Genomic DNA, 18,451 nt, shown 5'->3' on the forward strand with positions numbered 1-18,451 from the left:
GAGGCCGGTGGGCAGGCGCCATGGACGATACTCCGTACGGACCAGACTTGACTACCCCGTCCCCGAACGTTACCGGCCACAACTTGCCGAGGAACATCCGCCAATCATTCGCAAGAGGTTCGCAGCATGGGATGAGCCATTGCATGTTGGGGCCTCAGATGGTTTATGGATGCGGGCAGCAGTATCACAAATGGTTTTTCCAAGAACACGTTCTCATGCACAGCGCACCCAGGACCCTTAGAACAAACTCACTAGACGACAAATGCAGGGTAGATCCAGGAACAGGCGGCAAAGAGATGGCAACTTGGCTGGGGTTGAATTATTTTGATATATCATGTCAGAATATATATATTCTCACTGGGGCCTTGCTTACTAGTTTATGCGCTTCTCATTTAGATTTCTTTCATCCTCTAGTTGCGAGCAGATGCAGTTAACACATTTACCACAATTGCACGTGGACTCTTGCGTCCCAAACCATCACCTGTTGGCAAGCCTTCCATCCATTCACCTACTCCAACACTTTTTTTTTTTTTTTCATAATAAAACAGGTCAATTATTTTCCCTCCTTTTTCCCAAAGGGCCATCGTCACCATTATACAACTTTCATTTCGATATCTATATGATGCGTTGTCGCGGCTAATTCAACGTGGCCATCAGACACTACAGGTAACCACATCCGTGCCCCGCCTTGTCCTACTCGCCAGAACAAAAAAAAAAAATGAAGTAACTACCTAGGTACCTAGTAGCTACTACCTACCCTAGGCACTTCTTAATAATAGTCAAGTACCACCCAGTGTATATATTTTTTTTCCTTGGAGTGACTCAACCGCACAACCCACCAGACGGTCCAGCCGCCCCTCGTCGCGAAATAGCCAGTTTGCCATTGAAGAGATTCCAATTCCCGCCGCAGCCACGCGATCATATTCCCTAAAACAAGGTTAAGATGCCGCCTGCTACCGCGGGCTACGCGCCCGACCTAGAGAAGTACCTTAAATCCTTGAAAGGGCAGCCATTGGAGGCCGCAGTCGAGAACCTCATTTCGTGAGTGGCCCTCAAAGGGAGGAGTCTCGGGGAACTGGTTCGCACAAACGCTAACAACACCACGCAGCCTGCTCAAGAGAAGACAGATCCGTGGATCTGAGCCCTGTGCCGTGGCTACTGCCCATATTCTTTTACAAGTCGTTGCTCGATCCAGATGGCAAGACGTCGACGGCCTCATTGATAATGTCACGCGCATTGGTCGACGCCTAGTCGAGGCACAACCCAAAGAGCTAGTCATTGGCAATATTGTGCGACGGATTCTCGCTCTCATCCGTGACGAGGCTGCAGAAGATCGGAATGAACCCTCCAGCGAGACCCAGAGCGAGGCTCCCATGACTCCCCAGGGCGAGCATCCTACAGCCCCCCCCCTTGTCCAGTCTCCTCCGTCGACATATGCAAAACAGGACTCGGCTGGGGAGGTAGTCTCCAACACAGCCGTGGCCCCAACGAGACCCGGGCCGGTACCGTCATATAGCTCAGTCAATGTCCCGAAATCTCTCTTCCATCTGCTTTCCGCTTCCCCCCCTTCCAATATCGATGGCTTCAGTTCGCCGCACCGACATTCTGGCACTTCGACGCCTACACGTGTTGCGCACCAGACCAGCAGCCAGGTCCATGCCCTGCGTTCCGAAGTCATTGACGGAATCGAGGAGATCAAGGACGAAATTAGTCAGGTGGATGACCAGATCGCTGCCCTTGCCGAGGTTCAGATTCGCCCAGGGGACCACATCTTGGTTCACCAGCCTTCTCCCACAGTCGAGCGCTTCGTCCTTCGAGCAGCCGCGAAGAGAAAATTTACAGTTCTGATCGTGACGGAGCCTCTACGAAAGCAAACTGAGCAAGTACAACACGCTGCCTTCCGCAAGAAGCTGTCGACCGCCGGCATCACCGTCATCAACGTCATGAACTCTGGTTTAATGGCCTACATGTCAAGAGTAAACAAAGTGATTCTCGGCGCGAGGACCATTGTCGCCAACGGAGGTGCAGTCACAGACGCCGGTGCTGCAGCCATCGCCAGGGCCGCCCGCGAACAAGGCAATGCCGTTGTCGTGTTGGCTGGTGTGTACAAGCTGAGCCCAGTGAATCCATTCGACGAAGACGCTCTTATTGAGTGGGGAGACTCCTCGAGCTTTGTTAGTTTTGCCGACGGAAGCATGGTCAACAATGTGGCAATCCGAAGCCCCGTAACTGAACTGGTACCGGCCGAGTTTATAGACACATATATTACCAACTTGTAAGTGGCACCATGGGAACTCACGTCATCTTGCAGCCACCAACGTGGATTGATAACTAACAACACCCACAATTGGGTTTACAGGGGGACACACTCGCGCGATCATCTTGCTAGCTTGATCGCAGATCACTACAAGCAAGAGGATGCTGATTTTCATCTCGGAGACGCATCCGATCGATGATAGCCCGAGGCAACTGCTCGCCTCCGACCTCGCCCTGCGCAACGTCAACGAGTTCTGTGCGAAGATAATGGTGGAATTTCATCCCGAAAAAAAAAAAGAGGGGGCACAACTACGCTCGCCTACGATTTGGATATGGATAAACCATTCGCAGTTGATACTCGATGACGACTTGGCCTGCAAGTTGTGTCATAGTTCAAGGATTCGGGCTGGGGGATGGTCGATGAAGGGTTGCAGGGACCTCCAGCGGGCCGCGTCACCACACACACACAGGCAACGTTTGAACGAAAGGCTACCATTGGGGGGATAGATAGATACAGGGTGACAGGCTGGGCCGCCCTGCGAAAGCGAGTGCGATAGACTGGAACGATGGTGGAGTTGGGCTGTTGTGTCCACCAATCTGATTCTCTCACGGCAAACGGCAATGGGCCTTCTAGGACAGGCTGACGATGAGGCAGACGCGGTCAATCTGACGGTCAGCGAGTGGAAGCACCGGGGAGACGTAAGTCGTCCAGGCTGTGGCTGCGGGGCACGTCGGGGTTGTGTGTGCTCGGAGCCGCAAGTTGTCGATTATCTCTTGCAGGGCGTCTGTACCATAGCTTGATTCGCGGATCCCTTGTGTTAGAGGCAGCCACTAGCAGCAATTCCAACTAGCCTGTACGGAGTTCCGAGAAGAAGAGACCACATATTTGTATGCTCATAGATAATGATGAGGTGACCTCGCCATTCTGCACCTTGACAAAATCCGCTACTCACCAAACACCCGTTGCCTTTTTGGACCTCGGCGTTGATTTGACGGTATCCCTATCCGTGCGACAGGCTACAGCAAACGGGCCCTCTGATCTCGTTCGTTCACGTGTGGCGCCATAAGCTGGCAGTGAACGTCTTCATCTGCTGGGCTGGATTCGGCAACACTATCCGAAGCGCGGAGAGAACCAGACCCCTTCATCAGCTGCCCCGCAAATGCAAACTTTCCCTCGCATTCATTTGAACAACGGGCGACCGAACAACTCAAATCATCTCAAAATAAGGACAGGACTCGCATGGGAGAAAAACGTCGCCTAGCGATGAATGCGAACGTGAATAATCTGCACGTCAACGTCGACGATGCGGAGGCCCCTCCCCCGCCATACTCAGAAACAGACATCTACTCCAACTGAGGCGGCCCTCGATCCGCCGCATCATCCACCTCCCACACTGGCCTCACGCCTCTCGACGATGCCTCGTCCACAGGAGAGACTGTCTACACGCCTCCCTTGACACCTCGCACATCGTCAAATACACACCTGGAGCCCCGGCAATCTGCAGAGCAGCCCGGCGCCGCATTATACTTTGACTCACGACCGCCGCCCGCCAATCCTCCCACAGAGACGCTCGTTCACACCGTCAGAGTGGAAAGTACCTCTCTTCCAGATGACTTGCCGTATCAGGACGACTGGGCTGCGAGGGATGTCACGCCGCAGGACTGGGCGACCTTTGTGAACTTCCTGCTGCCTGATCACACGACCAGGGGCAATGAAGCGGTGATTGAAAGGAAGCTGAGGAGTGAAGAGAAGACTGATGCTGCCTTGACGAGCGGGAGGTCTCAGGCTGAAGCGCAATTGGAGCAGACGCGGGACAACGGGGCCGCCACGACGAGGAGCAGGTCGGAGATTGAGGCGACTGTCCAGCAGTGGAACGATGGCTTCTTTGGGCCAAGGGGGATGAGTGTGAGGCTTGAACCAGAGGCAAGAATGCCAGGTTCTTGGGCGGCGGAACTCGAGGCTCCTGAGCAACGGAGAGAGAACAATTCTTCTATATTCGGCAAGCTTTCCATTGGTAGTGACGGAATCCGATATGGCGACACTGTGGTCCTGGACGGCAATGGCATCAAGATCAACGGTCTCATTGTGAATCATGACGGCATCTCCATGGGCAGGAATAGCCAGCCTTTGGGAACAGCAACGCCGCAGCAACGAAGCCTTGCCGGGCCAAGCGGGCCGACAAGCCCAGCAGGCCCAACAGGCCCGTCGTGGACATTCGGCGGCCGCTCAGGATGGGACCACCATCGTCACAATTTCCGTGATTTCCGCCACGGTGGCCATGACTGGCATCATGACAGGCACCATGACAGACACCACGGACGTCACCATTGGGATGAACGTCGCGAAGGCCAACACTCCGAGGACCGCGGCAGAAGGTGGTATCCAGACCGCAAAGACGGACACGACCGATCCCGCTCCATCTCGTCAGATTCCTCCGATTCCTCCAGCAGCTCTGAGTCGTCGATTGGCTCCCTCCCCGACTACGACGACGTCAAGGACCACCAGCTTCCACTATACGCCGAACGGCTCCGGGACTGGACATCCCACCCCGGCCAAGTACGCACCAAGAGCGACGTTCGAGCCCTCAAAGCAGAATTGAAAGCCGTCCCAAAGGGACCTGCAGATCCGAACTTCAACCGCAAGGCTCTCAAGGGGCAAATCAAGGGTCTCCACGCGAGCTGGAAGTCCATCAAGAGGGCCCAGAGACAAACTCGAAAGGCTTACCGACGAGAGCGACGGATGCAGCGCAGAGCGGAGAAAAGGGAGTATCGAAACCAGAGACGAGAGATGAGACGGGCTCACAAGAATTATAGAAGACATGGAGGACCGTTTCATGTGCAGCCGCCGCCAATACCTCCTGTTCCCCAAGCACCACCCGCACCACCCGCACCGCCAGGCCCTACCGCGGGTCCCAACCCCCCTCCGTGGACCCAGAATTGGCCACGAGGCTGTACCGGTCCATCCCAGAGAAGTTCCTTCTTCTTCGGTCCCGACGGACCTCTCGGCGAGCGAGGGCCATTCGGCCACCGCGGTGCCTTTGGAGGGCCGAGAGGAGGGCCTTTTGGCCGCGGAGGATGGGGCAGTTGGGCCAGAGGCTGCGGCGCCAACATGGCTGGAGGAGGACCATGGGGTCCGGCAGTTGGTGGAAACCTGCGCGAGGCGCCCGGTGCGTGGCCCGAAGAAGACCACGAGTCTGGCGTCTCGTCACACATTCCTCCCCCCGGGGCCGGGGCCGCGGCGAAGTACAAGGCCGCGGAGCAAATCGAGGCCGAGATTGCCAAGTTGGCCACCAAGGCGGCGGGTGCGAAAGAGGGCAGGGCCGCAATGGAAAAGGAAATCGAGGCCCTGACCGACAAGTTGGAGGCGGTGAGGATGGAGGCGGACGAGGCTTATGCGCGGGAGTTGGCTGAGTAGGTGAATGAGTGAATGAATGAATGAAGGGCGATGAGCGTAATGATTGTGAATTTTTCAGATGGTGTCTGGTGGGCATCTGGCATCTCCGTTCTCTTTATGTAGTTTTAGAATGATGACGCAGTAATTTTATTTCTTTGAAGCAGACAAATGGAGCCCGTGGATTTTGCGTTTGTTTCCGCACGGTGATTGTCTTGAGCTGCTGCAGCGGCGTGAAATGCCGTTGGCCTGCTGCACATCAAAGGCACGTTGTCTTGATGCTAGACGAAGAATTGCCGTTCATGTGTCTAGTTGAACCCAGTGAGCTCTTTCTTGTTCCCCTGATGGCGGAGAGCAATCACGCCGTGAAGGGTCAAGTCCTGTCTGCCTCAAGACTTGGGCCGGATCTACCAAGGACGTCCAACGGTCTGGGTGTCGCGTTGTCGGCGTGGTACGGAAGTCAGCTTGCAATCCGCCGACTACGGCTCATCACGAAGCTGGCAGTTTTCGCCTTGGAGTGTTTGTGTGCCCTTTTTGCATGGTCCTGCCTCGGGTTGCCCTCCTACCCAATAAAGCACCCATGATGACTAAGAAATATAGCCAAAGCCAAGAAGTATTTAAAGTAGAGTGGCCGGAGCTGGCGACACTGGATGCCACAGACCCGACTCAGAGCCAACCCAGACTCGCTAAACGTCCCCAGGAGTCTCTGCTACGAAATGGAAAGCCACCCAAATGAATAAGGTGAAGGAGGCGGAGGGCGGCTCGGTACGGAGGTTGAACGGTGGCTAGCGACTCGGCGAATGCAGTTCGACGCGTCTATTGCAAAGTCTCCGGACTCCTGACGGATGTGGTGGAAAGAAGACAGGTACGAGTGGCCACTTTTGGCTGCGGCGGCGCGTCATGTTCCCCCTGTCTGCGGCTCTGAAGTTGACGTAGAAGGCTTTCTTAGTGGTTGTAGAGGCGAATTTGGCATCCGCGGCCACGCTTTAAAGGTGGCTACGGAGTGCTTATGCTCAAGGAGACAAGATGGATCAGAAGTCGATTCAGGCGACCATGGAGTATGACATGCTGCCCTTTGCTAATAGTATTCTTTGGAGACCAGCACATAGTTGGCAAGCTAGTTGATGGTATGGATGTACTCTCATTGCACGTGTATATGCTCGTCTGCTTCCAGACGAGAATAATTCTCCCCCTCAAAGTCCTGCCACCCAAGCCGATGGATTTTCCTGTGAGAAGGGGATGTTGGACACGTTGTGTTGAAATACGTGCGGTTGCTGACGGACTGTTCAACCGATTATAGCCGCCTATAGTATGACGAGCTTCTTTGGACGGTGAGTTCCCTTGCCACCCCCTTTCTTATGTCATTTGTAATGCTCAGGATGTTCTGGGTAATTCACACAAGGCCATATACTATGAGCTCTAGCAAGCATCTTTCCAATCGCTCACATGGTTGATGGCTGATTCAAAATCTTCAAAAAATTCACCTCCATATATCACCCCTACGGGGCACCGTAGAACTTTCCCAGCCGTAGCTCCGGATTCGCTCGCTTGTACGATGGCAGAGCCCGGTACTGGACAGCGAAAAACACGTCGTCTGGGATGGTATTGCGTGAGTCCCGTCTCAGTGCAGTTGCCGGGCCCAACGTTGACAAGTGACATACCCCGTGTTGAACCCAGAGCGCGGCTCCAGGGGGCTTTTAACTGTTACTTTGCAGGGTTTGATTCTTGTATATATTAATCGTCTTCCCAAAATACAGTAAACCACGTCTATAAAGATCCTGTATTATTTGGGTTTTTATAAAAATTCACGGTTATTTAAGGTTTTTCTTTAACAAATTATTAATAATCAAGTTACTTATAAATAGAATTTGAAAGGCGCTATTCTCCCCACCAAATCAAGCGGGAACTACCGCTACTTTTAACGGCTTTAATAGTGATAGCTCCCCCGTGGACATCATCGACATTGGCGTTTCACCTGCATGCGGAAGGACGGCCTAGACACCTTCATCGCCACTCCCCCGGATGTGCAATGCTGTGATTGCGAAAGGACAGCAGCTCGACGAATCCCCTGCACGAACGGTATTGGCGCTTTCCAGCTCTCAATCGGACTCCCAAAAACATCCACACCCGCGTCAAAACCTTGCCAACTTGCCTCAAATCTACTGAGCATTCCCTTGTCTATCATGTGTTTTCTCGGCTCCCAAGTCGTGGTGATGGCGCCGGGTGCATCGGACCATTTCACTAGGAAAGTGTGTTGCCTCCACAGAGCAAGCGGGTAATCCATTCGATAAATGTCAGGGTAGACATTTGGACAGGCGACTTGGATGGACTGCCGCGGTATATTTCCTGTACATTGGTTCAATGGCGTAGATTCTCGACTTTGTCTGGTGGTTGGTGGCCTTTTGGGGCTGGATCGTTCTGGCAGCTATTGTCTTCCAAAGTATCACCAGTGGACGTCGCGGTGCCACTCTCTCTGGTGCACTTTAGGACCGTATGGCCAAGTGGCTATTCCAGTTAACGATTGACATTGCACAACAGCTATCTACCTCTGCTGTTATGCACGTACGGCATGCGCCCTGGTGCTATCATTGCTCCTCGGGAGCTATGCAAGTCCGGGGTCGAGGAACCTTGTCAAATTTCTTGTCGGGTATTTTCGTAGAATATACGCCGTAGGCTATCAACAACTTCCTCATCACTTCCTGATCGAATCCTTGCCGAATAAGATCCCTGTGTGTCACTGAACCGTTCACTCTCGATCGATCTGTTGTTCCCTTCCTCCTTTGACAGCACCTCGGTACAGCCAGTATCTTCTTCCCTATATATTCTGCCGGATCAACCGTGAAGGGTAAATATGTGTTTGCGTATTCACCCCCATCCTCGTCTACCTCACAAATATTGATCTGCAAAACTTCCGGAAAGTAATCATCGGCAGGAACAAGATGGTCAAATGTAACGCCGTAATAATCAATTTCACTAGTAGGTGCCTCGTCAACAACTTATCGAATTGGTAATGACAAAGAATACTCTTACTTTTTCTGATGCACCCAACCCAGGTACTCGTCTCGCACAATCATGTCATTCTCGACAAAAGGGCCGACATCATGTCCATATATCGTTCGGTAAGTCAACTCTGCGAGTTCTGCGCCAGCCTGCTGAAACTTCTTTTCATGGACGTCAACATGCCACGGTACCTCCGGAAGCAGTTTCTGGATAGATACCAGCGGGCCTTCGATCTGGATTCTCACTGGCCTGTCTAGCGGTGGTGGGTGGAAGCAATGAGCAGGACTTTGAATGCATTTTGGGATTAGCGCCTAACCCGCGATATTCTTAGCCTTACGGAGTAACTTATAGCTCTAAACGTATTATAATGCGTTTATAGTATCTTACGTGGTCGGTTACGGTTCTCGCCTCAATAAGTTCCAATAGCTGCTCCTTTGTTGCGTTTGCAAACATGTTTTCGGAGAGGTAGTTGGCTAGATCATCGTTTGTCTTGAAGCTCCGCTGGAAGATTGAAAATACCGTGCCCTCATCTTCCTGATCGCCTGATCATTAGCACAGCATAGTATCGGCCGGTTGCGGCGAGCTCTTCCGGGCTCAGTGGAACCACTTTGCCGTCTGGACGCGCTAAAAATGCCATTTTTGGTCCAAGAAACTCGACGAGACCTGTAAAGGTTTCCGTCACCGCCTTGTAAATGGCATCGTAATCGAGCCCCCGGAGGCAAGATAGCGTGGCGTTGCCGGCACCGGCACAGCCAGATTCCTTTAGTACCTATTTATACGTAGCTTGTCCCTTGGGCCCGCCAATGGGTTCGGCGGAAAGAGCTGTTCCCGGGTTCATGATGCCGCCTCGGAATAGCGGTTTGCCCTTGTACGTTGCGTTGCCGCCGTAGAGGGCCATTTGGTAGAAGACTGACATGGACCCGGCGGATTCTCCCCGAAGGGTGACTTTGTCCGGGCCACCGCCGAACTGATTAATGTTGTCAGCTACCCATTCCAGGCCCATGCGTTGATCGAGAAGGCCGGCGTTTGCGCTACCCTCATTTAATATGTCGGAACCAGTCATGAAACCAAAGCCGCCGACTCGGTAATTGACAGCCACAAAAATAAAAGGCTGCTTGTTTGCCACGCCCTCGCGCACAAGCCGTGTGCCGTCGAATGTGTTGGTGCTCCCGAGCACGAAGCCGCCGCCATATATCCAGAAGCGTACGGGAAGCTTTTCGCCGGGCTTGGTACTGGCTGGGCGATTAATCGAGACATTGAGGCAGACTTCCTGACCATTCACCTCTTTGAGGAACGGCCGCCGATGTTGCTGATTATATTCTTATCTGCTGGCGACACAAGAAGCTGGGGGCAGGCAGCGGCTATGCCTGTGCCGTCTACTTTATCCAAGATGCGAGACAGCTTCTGTGGCGGCCGAAGGCGCAGCGAACCAGTTGGCGGATCAGCATATGGTATACCGTTGAATGTCTCGACTCCGAAGTTGGATCGGCCAGTGATGGCGGTGCCGGAAGTGAGTTGAACTTTGTCACACGGTTAGGTCAAGTCAGGATGAGAAGCCCTTTGTTACACTGCAGGATCACGAGAACTATGGGGCGCACTAGGCACGGCCCGTTCCTTTCATGTATATATCCCTTTGACCTTTGTATCTGCCCCAGAGCACCCTTACTAAGTATTTCTACCTGCATCTTAGCCAAAAACGCTACTAATAAATGTACCAGGTATTATCAGTAGTACGTTTATTATATTGACAAATAAGTGGGCACGCATGTACTTGCTTATTTCTTAATCCCCATTGGATATTATTCCCGTAGAACACTTTACCTATCCTAGCCTTAAAAGCCCCGGCAGCCAATCACAGTTCAACCGCTAGGTAAGGGTTTAGTGTACTTGTTGTGCGGCGTGCCCCTCTTCATTTAGAACTTTCTATATACCGCCCACTTATTTCCCCGGATATGGATCCATAATCCACCACGTCTGAGCAACTTCTGGTACGCGACATGCGGTGTCAAGGTCATGACTCTCGTAATACAAATTTCAGTGTTTGCCTCTAGGCAACGTAAGGTGACGCAGTGGGTGAATAAATGACGAGACTGCACAGAGGCCCAGCAAAAGGCCACCTCCGGCCGCCGTGGGATGTGCGTACGAGTGCGGACTAAACTTGGCTGCTCAACCTAACAGATACGGTAAGTTTCCTAAAATGACCCCCTTCAAGAGCGCGGGTATCTGGTCTTGTACCGGTCGTTGGAGTGCTCATCAGGGAGCCAATCTACATGACCTTCCGCGGATCGAATCATCACTACTGAATATGTCAGATTTGTCACTTTCTAATAGGATAAAGCTCACCATACAAGTTCGAAACTGTCCCTGTGCTAGTTATTGCGCTCATCATGTACGTCTTTGTGTCTACCGCCTGGGAGACCGAGAAGCTTCTCTGGCTTATTCAGAAGGTCAATCGGATCGCAGTTGAGCAGCGGAATCCTAATTCGCAGTCTATCAAATTTCAACGGGATACCTTGCTCTCTCGTCCTGGGGATGCCAGTCGCCACCCAATGGGAGATCTGCCTGAAGATGAGACGCGAAGCTTGACAACATGGAGCTGGCGGGTGGCGCCGTCCCCAGCCAACGCCCAATGATGGCAAGGGATTTGTCGCGACGCTTGGAATCTTGAACCGGCATCGTGTCTCATTATGTGTTGTGCCGTCGGCTTGTAGTACCATGTAGCTTTGTTTTATGGGAGGGTTTGGATTGAGACGGCAGGTGACGCGTGTTACCAATACGATTGTATTGAATAAAACGCACTACTTGTCCAAGTACAAGCTGGAGAAATTCTCGATTCCAACTTGATCAAGCTCTGTGGTGCTCCCTTTATTCAATTGCCTTATTTACCCGTGGCCAATCACTCAACAACAAGCCATCATCCTTCACTTGCCACAACCTCAGTCTTTAAGGAAGCGACTCCCACCCTCTCGTACTTGTGTCTGCTAGCATGACCGATCTGTCGAATAATAAGAGCGTGAAATCTCTGGTCCGGCTTTCATTTCTGGACCCTGTCTCGTCCAATGACGGCGCACTTGAGCTCCATCGGTTGTTTCCGGGTCCTCGTCACATGTCACATAACTTGACAGGTCCGTGTTATTCTTGATCTCCCTCGCCAACACACTCAGGGTAGTTACTGCCGCCTCTTCATTACACCCACTCGCCCCCCCTTGTCTGTTGGCCCGGGACTTGAACGGGTTCTTGAGATCATGGGTCGCCCACTCGACCTCCTCGAACCGTAGCTGCGAGGAAGTGATGGGACCGTCCTTTGGGAACCACGACTATGTCGGTGGATGGTGACGACTGTCCGGTGGCTGTTCGATGCGCTCCGTGAACTCCTCACTGCCTCGCTTCCACAAGAGGAGCCTCGCAAAATACATCTTTACCAAACCAAAAGCTGCTTTAGTCTTGAGGGCTTTGGAAAGTCGGTTTTGCAGACCTAGGATCGCTACCGCCCCGGTCCGGTTTATCCGTGAATGCTTGTCTGGAGTATCTCTCGAATAGATCCTGTATCGACATCTGCCGTCCGTCCCGGTAATACTGCAAGGCAAACTTTGGGAAGTTGGCATCAGCGAGGAAGCTGGCCATGTGGCTGGCAGTGAAGAGCTCTTGTTAGCACTTTTGATTGATCCTGGCTCATGTGTGGAATGAATAAACTAACCATTTGGGACGGGTTAGTGTCTCGCAGCGCACCCCGTCACTACACTGCCAGTACACCTGGGTCGAGCTGAAGATAGTGCGTCGTGATAATGCCCTCCCCTGGAGAACCCATCCGCGTTGATTCAACTCGCCAAGCTCAACATCGGCATCGAAGTCGTCTATATTTGGGCATGTGTAAAGCGTGTCTCCGCCTGGGATTGGGAGCTGCACGCATTCCCGAGGCTCGCGATGGGTCAAGAAGCCATGGAACGACGATTTGGCGGAGCTGGCGGCAATTGTACAGTATGCACTACTGTAGATGTTTTCCATCTCGACTGATTCGCTATTCCAGTCATCCTTGTCATCTTGGACAATGCAAAGCGAATCAATCCAAAGGTACTTGAGCCCGATCCCGAGTGTCACAGTGATGGCATCGCGGAAGTTGCGCGGAAGTCTCAAAACATCGACTGAGTGCTCGAGGTCTTCCAAGTTATGCTTAGTGGTGCAGAACTTTTCCCCTTCACCAAGCCTTCCCCAGCAATGGCTTAGTGCCACGTACCGTGGTGATTTGAGTGTGGTCGAATCTATAAGCCGGATCGGCTTGCCAAGCTCTAGGAGGCACGACAATCTCCATGGGATGAATCGCAGTCTTGGATCCATTCCTTGAGTAGTGCGAATTGCTCTTGGCTACCGTGATTGAATAAAGCGAGTGGCAAGTTGGTGGTCTAGTGTCGATGTCAGACATGGTTGAGTTGTTCCGACTGCTAAATGCAAGGCTTAGCAAAGTGACATGTTGATTGAATTGTGTGTGGGAAAGCGTATAGGCTGGATGGCATGGTCAGGCTCGTTGGTGGCTTTGCATTAGTGGAATGATCAACTTACTAGCTAAGACAGATGGAAATTGGTTCCATTTGCCAGAAATTAGAGATTTTCTCTATACTCACATTCTGCGAATATTACCATTCTCAGTCGGTCCAGTGTTTCTGATATCGCGCGGGGGGGTGTTACACTGACATACTAGAGGATGAACACAAGATATTAGCTCCTGTACTGGGAATGGGGACGAAATACTTACTGTCTGACTAGCTGATACTGTGGACTTCTCTACATTGAGAGAAGACTGGGTTGGGCCCCTGGGAATTTCGAGGGCTTTTGTTTGACTGCGGCGGCGGTTACCATTTGTAGCCTGGAGCGTGTTGTAAAGGTTTAATGTTCATGTCCACAATCTTCAGAAGAGTCTTCCAGTTATCCTTATCTCTGAAATAAGTCTCTTTTCGTTGAATTTGGTCTCACGGCGTTATTTTCACAGATAAAGTTGACAAGTCCCCCTCGTTTGTCGGAACCAATTGGCGCATGTTGAAGAATAGAAGCTACATTGTCTTTTGTCAGGGCAGGAACTCTTTGTCGACTCTCGAGTTAAGTTTCTCTGCTTCGTCGACGCATTGGATCAACCTGTCGAGATGGTCAACCCTATCCAACTGGCCATGGCTGGCGGCGACGTGACTCCAGTCGCCTGACGACGTGAATCACCTTGGATGGGGCGGGTGCGTCGTTAAGTTGCAAAGAATATTGGAGTTGTGTGATTGTCAGATCGTCCATGGATGTGCAGCAGACCGCCGGGGAAAGGAGTCTACTGGGTAGTGCTCAAGAGGCTTGTTGAGGGTTTTTCGTAAGCTGAAGCCGATGACGAGTGAAATGTGCGGAATTTCTGGACCACCTATGTCTACTGTGCGAGAGTAATCACCGGTGGCTTGTGGTTTCCCGTGAAAAGAGGAAAGGGGCGAAGGAGGAAAAAAAAGAAAAAGGAACAGGAAAAAAAAAAGGGTGTTCCAGCCTGTTGTATCCCTTGAGCGGTACACCATGACGAGCACGTGGTCAGGACCCGATGCAAGTCCATGTCGTCAAAAGCAAGAGGGAAGCCGGGCTGGCGTCGCTAGCGAAGAAAGCAGACAGATGACAGATGACATGCAGCCGCTGTCTTGGTCGCACCAGCACTGCCTGAGCTTTTGGAGAACAGGGAAGCCACCAGACTCTAGCTAGGAAATGTGTCTTCATTATGCACAGACTTCGCCAGTGAATGTAGCTGGGCAGTTTACAGCTCGATTCCTGTAGTCAATGCAATGGGTCAAGTCCAGCCAGATAGATGACCAGGAGGAACATGCCCACCTGCCCAGCGAGTCAAATCGCCAACGCCACCACAACGCTCCATCATGTAGGTCGACGTTGGAATTATACAAAAAGGTCAATAGTGCTATGGTACAAGCGTTTTGTCAACGCAAAACGGCACTCTTGGGCGGACATGTGCGTGTGTGCGTGTGTGCGTGCCTACTCTGGGTACATGGACTGGGGCCACCACCACCACCACCACCACCACCGGCATCGAGCATAAGATCGTTCCTATCTGTGAACTGGAGCACTAGGCCTTTCCAAATCGTTGGACTAGTAGCACTCATGTCGCCTGGACTCTAGTGACTCTTGCTCGTATGCTGTGCTTCGACGGTGAGCTCTGCTGGTCGTTTGCGATGGGGGTGGTCAGGATTCATTCATCCTTCCCAACATCCGCCCTTGGTCAATGAATCAACAGGCTCTTTGCCTTTTAGAAGAAGCTCCAGGAGTTTTACAGGCTCTTGCTAAGCTGTCTGACGAAATATTCCTGTTTATACCCTGGCCCGGCTCTGGTTCGAGGCTTGTTCAACTGCGGTGCGAAATGGAGTATTGTCCACAGGTCAGATCACCGTCTGCATATAGAGACCATGGGAGAGGATATAAATATGCCTCGCGTATTTTTACTTGCCAAATGCCTCGCTCTTTATTCCCATGCTGATAGCTTGACAGCCTTTCACCCAACTACAAGATGATATCGGACGAAATTTTTGTGAGGAAAACTCCTCATTATGTCGTTTATACCCGTAGATCAGATGGTATTTTCAAAGAACAACTCAAATCCCTTTTGGAGCACAGATTCCCACACCAGGAAGTAGAAGTATGCCCATGTGACAGCCTGGGCCTGCACTCGATATACGTGGGTGCTCATGTTAAATCTTCCGGTAAGCATGATTGCTACATTTACATGGCCTTAGCTGACTTTGAACGTCTAAGACCTTAGCTGACTTTGAACGCTTCTTAGACGGAAGAGGAACCAATCCTTTCTGACGGTCATCGAGCTAGCCAACAGCTTAAGAAACGGCGTGTTGAGAATGGCGCCAAGACAAACGAGCGATGGAAGGCACCAAAAGTAGAAGTGCTCAGACTTTCAAAGGCGAGTCTGAGGAATAAAACGTTGTTCATCTCCGGTATTAGACGGCCTTGTTGTCAACGGTTCTACATCTGAAGTTCATGTCCTATTAAAGCAGAGCTTGTCCGCTTAGAGTGTGGTGACAGCTATTTGCTGTATTACAGAGTAGGCTGGTCTCATTTTGTAGAAAATATCTATATGCGTGAAGAAGAATTATTTGCTTTCGCTGCTTGCACTTGTTTTCTTTGATGCTTTTCGGTGGAATGGTTGGGTGATGCACAACAAATTCCGATAACAGCTGGGATTACGCTTGGAGAAGGTTAAGATAGGAGGCTCTAGTTGCTTAACACGATTCCTGTTCGGGACGTGACTGACGTCGTTGGAGCGTTCCGTCTCCACGAGCTGTAGGCATCGAGTCCTCCTACGGCTTGCTTCTTTGCGTGACCTTGATCGGCTGACAATAACCGGTTAAGATGGGTTGTAGTGGGCCGAGAAAAAGCACATAGCTGAGGATCAAAGGGCGTCGAAGATCAACTGTATGTGGCATTCGTCAACTATCCTCTTGACGTACAAAAGCCTAGTAGAACCGCTCCTCTCCCAGTAGTAATAACACCAAGTCAGACTATACACTTGTAAAGGTTGGAAAGCTCCGCATTCTCGGGCCTTGAATTTATATTGTTCTGAAATTGTTTGTCTCGCAGCATGTGTTCCACGATGGTTATCGCCATGACGACCGCTGGGGTGTTCTCATAGCGTCAAGCCTACTACCCGCTCGCGCCTCTCTTCTTGTTTAATAAAATTTTCTATAGCATGTTTTAGAAAAGGAGTACCCTCAATATCGATGCCTCGGCCAGGCCGGACAGGACGCGATTCAAATTTCATCTGGATGCTCCAGGTAGCAAAGCACTAATTCACCGGGGTAAAGCTTAAGAGTTGTCGACTAACTACCTGAAGAATTTCTATAAGGGCTTTCAAGCTCGGTTTGTCTTCGTGGTAAATGTTGGTAATCGTCATGCTTAATAGAGGTGTCGTGGCGGCGCTCTTCGCAGCCACCCACGCGGCTTCTGCCAACTACGGCTCCAGCGCCGTCATGAGGTGTTTCGGCATGTAGATGGAATACCGGATATTGAAAGCGGCTAGTGCTTTCTTGTTTCGCAGGTGGTCGCTCGGCCTCAACTTATGTTGGCGTGGCGAGGAGACATTGACCCTTGGCGGGCGCGGCGGCCCAAGCCTTGTTGAGACGCAGCAAACAAAGCAGCGACATGGCAAGCCGAAGAGCCCTCAGATGATAGCCCTGGTGTCTTTCCTTTGGTCCGCTCATGAAAGGATATTGTCTATCGACACAATTAAACCTCTAGTGAAAGAGAAGTACAGCAAAGCTACAGATGCAGAGTTGAAAATGAAGATGAATCAGATCATTGTACGGCGACGGATTGTGGGGATTCTACTATTTATACGCAGGTTCGAGCTTTTGGAGGCATTTGTTCAAGAGGGCATCTCAGATGCTCACTTGCCTCTTTCGTCTACAATTTCTGCTACAGATCCCAGCGCTTTAATAAGACCTCTCGGCACAATAAATACTATCCTGATGCGAAATTGGGGTTCCGCAGATCGGTATTCATTCTACTTTTCCCAGTCAATACTTTTCGTTCCATTTTTCAATATGCAGATGGGAAAACTCAGATTTCATGTTTTAGACTCAAGCGTCATACTGCCATAACAAAAGTGCGAGTATAAGACCAGTGATATAAACTCAAGAACCTTCAAAGTTGAGATCGACCCTAGTCATTACAACTTCAAATCAGTTGAGGTAAGCAAATTCTCCTACGTGGCTCGTGTCAATATGTCTTCTGATAACTCCAAGAATCCAGGCAAACCTCTGTATTTTGAACTTAGGGAGATGATAGAAGCCCCGAGGCATCAACGTGAGCAGCTAGACATGGTCTCCAGAAGACTTGCCAAAATTCAAAATGAAAAGCATCTAAATAAGGTGCTCCTAACTTTCCAACACGGACAGAAACAATGCTTACTCTCCAAGTGGCCAGAGGGTAGTCTCGGAGAGTATTGGGAGAACAGCCCAAAAGCCCCGGAACATGGTTACTATTACAAAAACTAAATGGGTAACTAATCAGTGCCTAGGCTTAGCTAAGGCTGTTAGACGGTTACACAGGCCAACGACATGGCAAGACGAGAGGAGTGAGCCAATATTTTTAAAGGATGCTACCAGTGTCGATGGGACAGAGTGGAGACTTCATGGGCATTAATCCCGAAAATATCCTACGGTCCTCATCATATGACGAAGATGGTGATCTCCTGAGCCTGTCTTACATAGGGCTGTCACCGAAAGGATCCAAAAAATGGCCCTATCGTCCCCCCGAGATGCGAGTGTACCAGCCCTTTTGTCCAAAATACGACATGTGGTCGCTTGGATGTTTATATCTGGATCTGTTTATATGGTGGCTGCAAGGGTTCGACGGATTGTTGCGTTACAAATTTAAGCGATGGGCGCGGTCACGTCGGTCTTCGAGCGAGTACGAACAAGAGTTCTTCATCATTATAAATGCAAGTGGGAAAAAATAGGCCAAGATAAACCCGGCTGTTTTAGAGGTAATATGTTTCCGAATAGGAATCTCCAGAATTGTCCACGGGCCTAAATCACTAACTAAACAACAGGAGATTGGGCTGTTGCGTGAGCTCCACGCAGACGATCCCTTCGCACGACCAATGTTGGAGCTGATCGAAAATAAAATGCTTCTTGTGGACAAAACAAAGCGCTTCTCAGCCGATGGCATTTGTGCCGCCGTGTCCCGGATCGCCAGTCAGCTTCCATGAGCATACTGGCGGTCTGCGCACCTGGGGATTTTAAGATAGGCTGCCACTCCAAATTGGAAGAT

At 51.2% G+C, this 18,451-nt stretch overlaps 4 protein-coding genes across 4 annotated transcripts; 2 read left to right on the top strand and 2 right to left on the bottom strand.

The window, feature by feature from the left end:
• Positions 1–943: 943 nt before the first annotated feature.
• Positions 944–2,456, top strand: GCD7_1 (GCD complex subunit gcd7; the record flags this gene model as incomplete). The annotated part of the gene is made up of 3 exons (XM_007817391.2): positions 944–1,041; positions 1,109–2,275; positions 2,360–2,456. The coding sequence occupies 3 exons, from the start codon at positions 944–946 to the stop codon at positions 2,454–2,456; spliced, it is 1,362 nt and encodes a 453-aa protein (XP_007815582.2).
• Positions 2,457–3,146: 690 nt separating this feature from the next.
• Positions 3,147–5,671, top strand: J3458_005837 (uncharacterized protein; the record flags this gene model as incomplete). Its single annotated transcript, XM_007817392.2, has 2 exons — positions 3,147–3,309; positions 3,615–5,671. The coding sequence occupies 2 exons, from the start codon at positions 3,147–3,149 to the stop codon at positions 5,669–5,671; spliced, it is 2,220 nt and encodes a 739-aa protein (XP_007815583.2).
• Positions 5,672–9,416: 3,745 nt separating this feature from the next.
• On the bottom strand, positions 9,417–9,710 carry J3458_005838 (uncharacterized protein; the record flags this gene model as incomplete). Its single annotated transcript, XM_007817394.2, has 1 exon — positions 9,417–9,710. The coding sequence occupies one exon, from the start codon at positions 9,708–9,710 to the stop codon at positions 9,417–9,419; it is 294 nt and encodes a 97-aa protein (XP_007815585.2).
• A 1,536-nt stretch (positions 9,711–11,246) lies between these two features.
• Positions 11,247–13,805, bottom strand: J3458_005839 (uncharacterized protein). The gene is made up of 4 exons (XM_066119010.1): positions 13,398–13,805; positions 13,205–13,339; positions 12,345–13,147; positions 11,247–12,275 (listed from the first exon to the last, which is right to left on the bottom strand). The coding sequence occupies exons 3-4, from the start codon at positions 12,980–12,982 to the stop codon at positions 12,086–12,088; spliced, it is 828 nt and encodes a 275-aa protein (XP_065976532.1). The 5' UTR covers positions 12,983–13,147; positions 13,205–13,339; positions 13,398–13,805; the 3' UTR covers positions 11,247–12,085.
• Positions 13,806–18,451: the final 4,646 nt, after the last annotated feature.

The sequence above is a fragment of the Metarhizium acridum genome, assembly GCF_019434415.1.
Source record: "Metarhizium acridum strain ARSEF 324 chromosome Unknown scaffold_31, whole genome shotgun sequence".
NCBI lineage: Eukaryota > Fungi > Ascomycota > Sordariomycetes > Hypocreales > Clavicipitaceae > Metarhizium > Metarhizium acridum.

What these genes read in the sequence shown, in the direction of transcription:
- J3458_005839 (XM_066119010.1), bottom strand. Translation starts at nt 12,982, where the DNA reads ATGGATCCAAGACTGCGATTCATCCCATGGAGATTGTCGTGCCTCCTA. An exon ending in ACACTAACCCGTCCCAAATG is followed by an intron (nt 12,276 to 12,344) that starts GTTAGTTTATTC and finishes CTTCACTGCCAG; the next exon opens with CCACATGGCCAGCTTCCTCG.